Source organism: Propithecus coquereli, unplaced genomic scaffold (genome assembly GCF_000956105.1).
Source record: "Propithecus coquereli isolate 6110/MARCELLA unplaced genomic scaffold, Pcoq_1.0 Scaffold71, whole genome shotgun sequence".
Classification (NCBI taxonomy): domain Eukaryota; kingdom Metazoa; phylum Chordata; class Mammalia; order Primates; family Indriidae; genus Propithecus; species Propithecus coquereli.
Window position 1 is genome coordinate 5278164 of NW_012153174.1, and position 3426 is coordinate 5281589.

A 3426-nucleotide genomic window follows, 5' to 3' on the forward strand; every position below is an offset into this window, starting at 1 on the left:
GAATATTGCACCTAATTTTCACCGTAATTGGTTAAACAAATGTCTGCTGTTTGTATTGCAACCCTTCCAGCCCATAACTGCTGGGAGCGATTTGATGCAGCTGGAGAATAACACTAACAATCATCACAGCCTGTGAAACGATCTCATTCCACTCTGTGGTCTTCTTACCCTAAGGACTGATGATGTTCAGCAAACGAGACTTGAAAAAAGTCCGTTTTATTATAATTAAAGAACTAGTGTAGAAAGGAGAGCGAGTTCTAGGGCAGCTCAGTGCTGTTCATCTGGTAAGAGCTTGTTTTTGTAAGACTTCACTTTAAGTGTGGCAAGGAAATGCTTTCATCTGAAAGGGATTGTTGTGCTTCGTTCTCATTCCCGCCCGCCCTGCGATAAAAACCCTTGCTGACTGACAGCACAGATGTAGCTCATTTGGAGAAAATGAAGAAAGAGGAGAAAAGGGCTGGGGTGGAGGGAAGGAGTAGTCAGTTATGCTTCCAGACTCCCGCCGTTTTTCCTGTTGTCCTTCACCCGAGCGGCCCCGAGGTCCACTTGGAAAGTGGCGATGCCCTCGCCTCTGGCCCTGCGGCCCTACCTGCGGGGCGAGTTGTCCCCGTCCCTGGACTCGCGGCCCTGCAGCAGCCCTGCCGAGCTCCCCGGGAAGGCAGGGAAGCTCCTCCTGGCGGCCACTCCTCCCCGGGTCCCGCGGCTGCCTCGCCGGCTGGCCTGGTGCTCTATAGACTGGGAGCAGGTGTGCCTGCTGCAGAGGCTGGGAGCTGGAGGGTTTGGCTCGGTATACAAGGCGACCTACCGTGGTGTCCCTGTGGCCGTGAAGCAGGTGAACAAGTGCACCAAGAACCGACTAGCATCCCAGCGGAGTTTCTGGGCCGAGCTCAACGTAGCAAGGCTACACCACGACAACATAGTGCAGGTCGTGGCCGCCAGCACGCGCTCGCCGGCGGGCTCCAACAGTCTGGGTACCATAATCATGGAGTTTGGTGGCAGTGTCACTTTACACCAAGCCATCTACGGCGCTCCCGGCTACACTGAGGCGGGGGAGCCTCACTGCTCTGCTGGAGAACACTTAAGTCTGGGGAAGTGTGTGAAGTATTCCCTGGATATTGTGAACGGCCTGCTCTTCCTTCACTCGCAGAGCATCGTGCACTTGGACCTGAAGCCGGCGAACATTTTGATCAGTGAGCAGGATGTCTGTAAAATTAGTGACTTTGGTTGCTCCGAGAAGCTGGAAGATCTGCTGTGCTTCCAGACGCATCCTTACCACCCAGGAGGCACATACACCCACCAAGCCCCGGAGCTCCTGAAAGGAGAGACCATAACGCCCAAGGCCGACATCTATTCCTTTGCCATCACCCTCTGGCAGATGACGACCAGGGAGGTGCCTTACTCGGGGGAGCAGCAGCACGTGCTCTACGCCGTGGTGGCCTACAACCTTCGCCCGCCTCTCTCGGCCGCTGTCTTCAGCAGCTCTCTGTCTGGGCAGCGACTTGAGGACATCATTCAGTGCTGCTGGAGGGCCTGCGCTTCTCAGAGGCCAAGTGCAGAGCTGCTCTTGGTGGACCTTAACTCTTTAAAAGCGGAATTTGACTGACTGCAAACCTGTATCAAGATAAGCTTTTGTCTTTGTTTCTATTTGTTTTTAAAGAAGTGGACATGTAGAAGAAAACATACTCCTAGGATGCATTTTTGGAAAATAAAGTTACTGAAAACCCCTTTAGTCTTAAATGCTTTCTCTGAGACAAATGGCAAAGCTACAAATCTGGTACCTGTATTTGTCTCAGTAGTTAATAATTAACATTTTTCTTTTATATAGGTATATGCTTTGCTTTCTGTGGCCAATGTGCTTACTTTAACCGTTGCATAGTAGTGCATTTATTCAAATTTATTGATAAAACCACTTTGTCCAAAACGGAACTCCATTGCAGAAATGCTAAAATTTTCTGTTAGGTAGACATGGATTCCGGGTCTCCTAGGGACGAAAGTGGGTGCTGTTGCCCCCATCTTGGTCCTGCCCCACCCTAATTTTCCTTACCTGGGGGAGGAGGGAATACCCTATGAATCTGCAAATCAGAACTTGGCGCGCCAGCTGCAGAAGAATGCAGAGAACTCTATAGCCCACGGGCTAAGCAGCATGGGTACCATAAAGTCTGGAAAGTGATCTGGAACCCACGTGCATAGTTCAGGCCTGGGTCACGTGACTCCCAACTGTCCAATCAAAGTGGTTCCATGGTGACCTCTGAACCATGAAGAAGGTCCCTATCTGGGCACTATAAAATAAGACAGAGACCATAGCCAATCCCTCTCTTTGTGCCCTTCCTTTGGCTCTCACTTTGCTGCAACTGTGGGTCGAATCTTCATCTGTGGCATATGTGTCACAGTCTGTAAACCTATACCTTGCTCTTGCCCTGTAATCCTATCTTTTCTCTCCTCAACAAACCTCATTTTCATGCTTGCCTAACTTTGGCGTGTCTGCTCATTCTTTGGCATGAGCACACCAAGAACCTACATTTTCAGACTAAAACCAGACATTTTCTATAAATTCACATGTCCCCATACCTACCACCTAAATACAAACTTTTTTTTAAATTTATTTTTTAGAGACAGGGTCTTGCTGTCACCCAGCCTGGAGTACAGTGGCATGATCATAGCTCACTGCAATCTCGAACTCCTGGGCTCAAGTGATCCTACTGCCACAGACTCCTGAATAGCTGGGACCACAGACACATGCCATCACGCTGAGCTATCAAATTATTAACAGCGTACTTGCTCCCGTACCAAATCAATAAAAACTTTTTAAAAAATTAATTTTTCCCACTCCTCCTCCCAATAGAATTTCTTGTTTGTCATGACCTTCACACATAAAATTCACAAGCTGAGGTAAATTTATTTTCAAAGGAATAATATCTTAAATGGTATATGTTAATATTTTGAACTTGTGCATTGCCATGAATAGAAAAATTTTGCTAAAATACTTTTAAACTGAGTCTCTTTTACCTCGTGTTTGGACTCAGAAGTAGATGACAATATAAAGTAAGATTGTATGATGTGAGGGCAAATGATAACCCTGAGGAATAGTGGAATTAACATCGGAACAGGAGAGCCAACCAGTAGAACTAGATCGCCCATTCTAGCTGTTCTGGTACACAGGATTTAAAGAAGGCGGTGATTGGATCTCGTCATTAGGACAACTTTGACTTTCTTTCAGCAGTTTCAGCGAGTGGTGGGATGGCCGGGAGAGGGAACGGCAAGGGCTGGAGGCAGCAGCTGGGCATGGGCTGCCAGAGAAGGAGGGAGAAACAGAAACCGCAAAGGGGTATAAGAGACACAGGAATGTTTGGGGACTTTTGGTCTGGTTTAGTTTATTTTTAGGATAAAAGGAGTAAGTTTATTTGTGGAATAAGCCAAAGGAGACAA

The 3426-nt window shown here is 47.9% G+C and overlaps 1 protein-coding gene across 1 annotated transcript; it reads left to right on the forward strand.

Moving 5' to 3' along the window:
* The first annotated feature begins 559 nt into the window (after positions 1-559).
* Positions 560-1603, forward strand: MOS (v-mos Moloney murine sarcoma viral oncogene homolog). The gene has a single exon (XM_012661386.1). It carries the CDS (start codon positions 560-562, stop codon positions 1601-1603), a length of 1044 nt encoding a protein of 347 aa, XP_012516840.1.
* The last annotated feature ends 1823 nt before the right edge of the window (positions 1604-3426 follow it).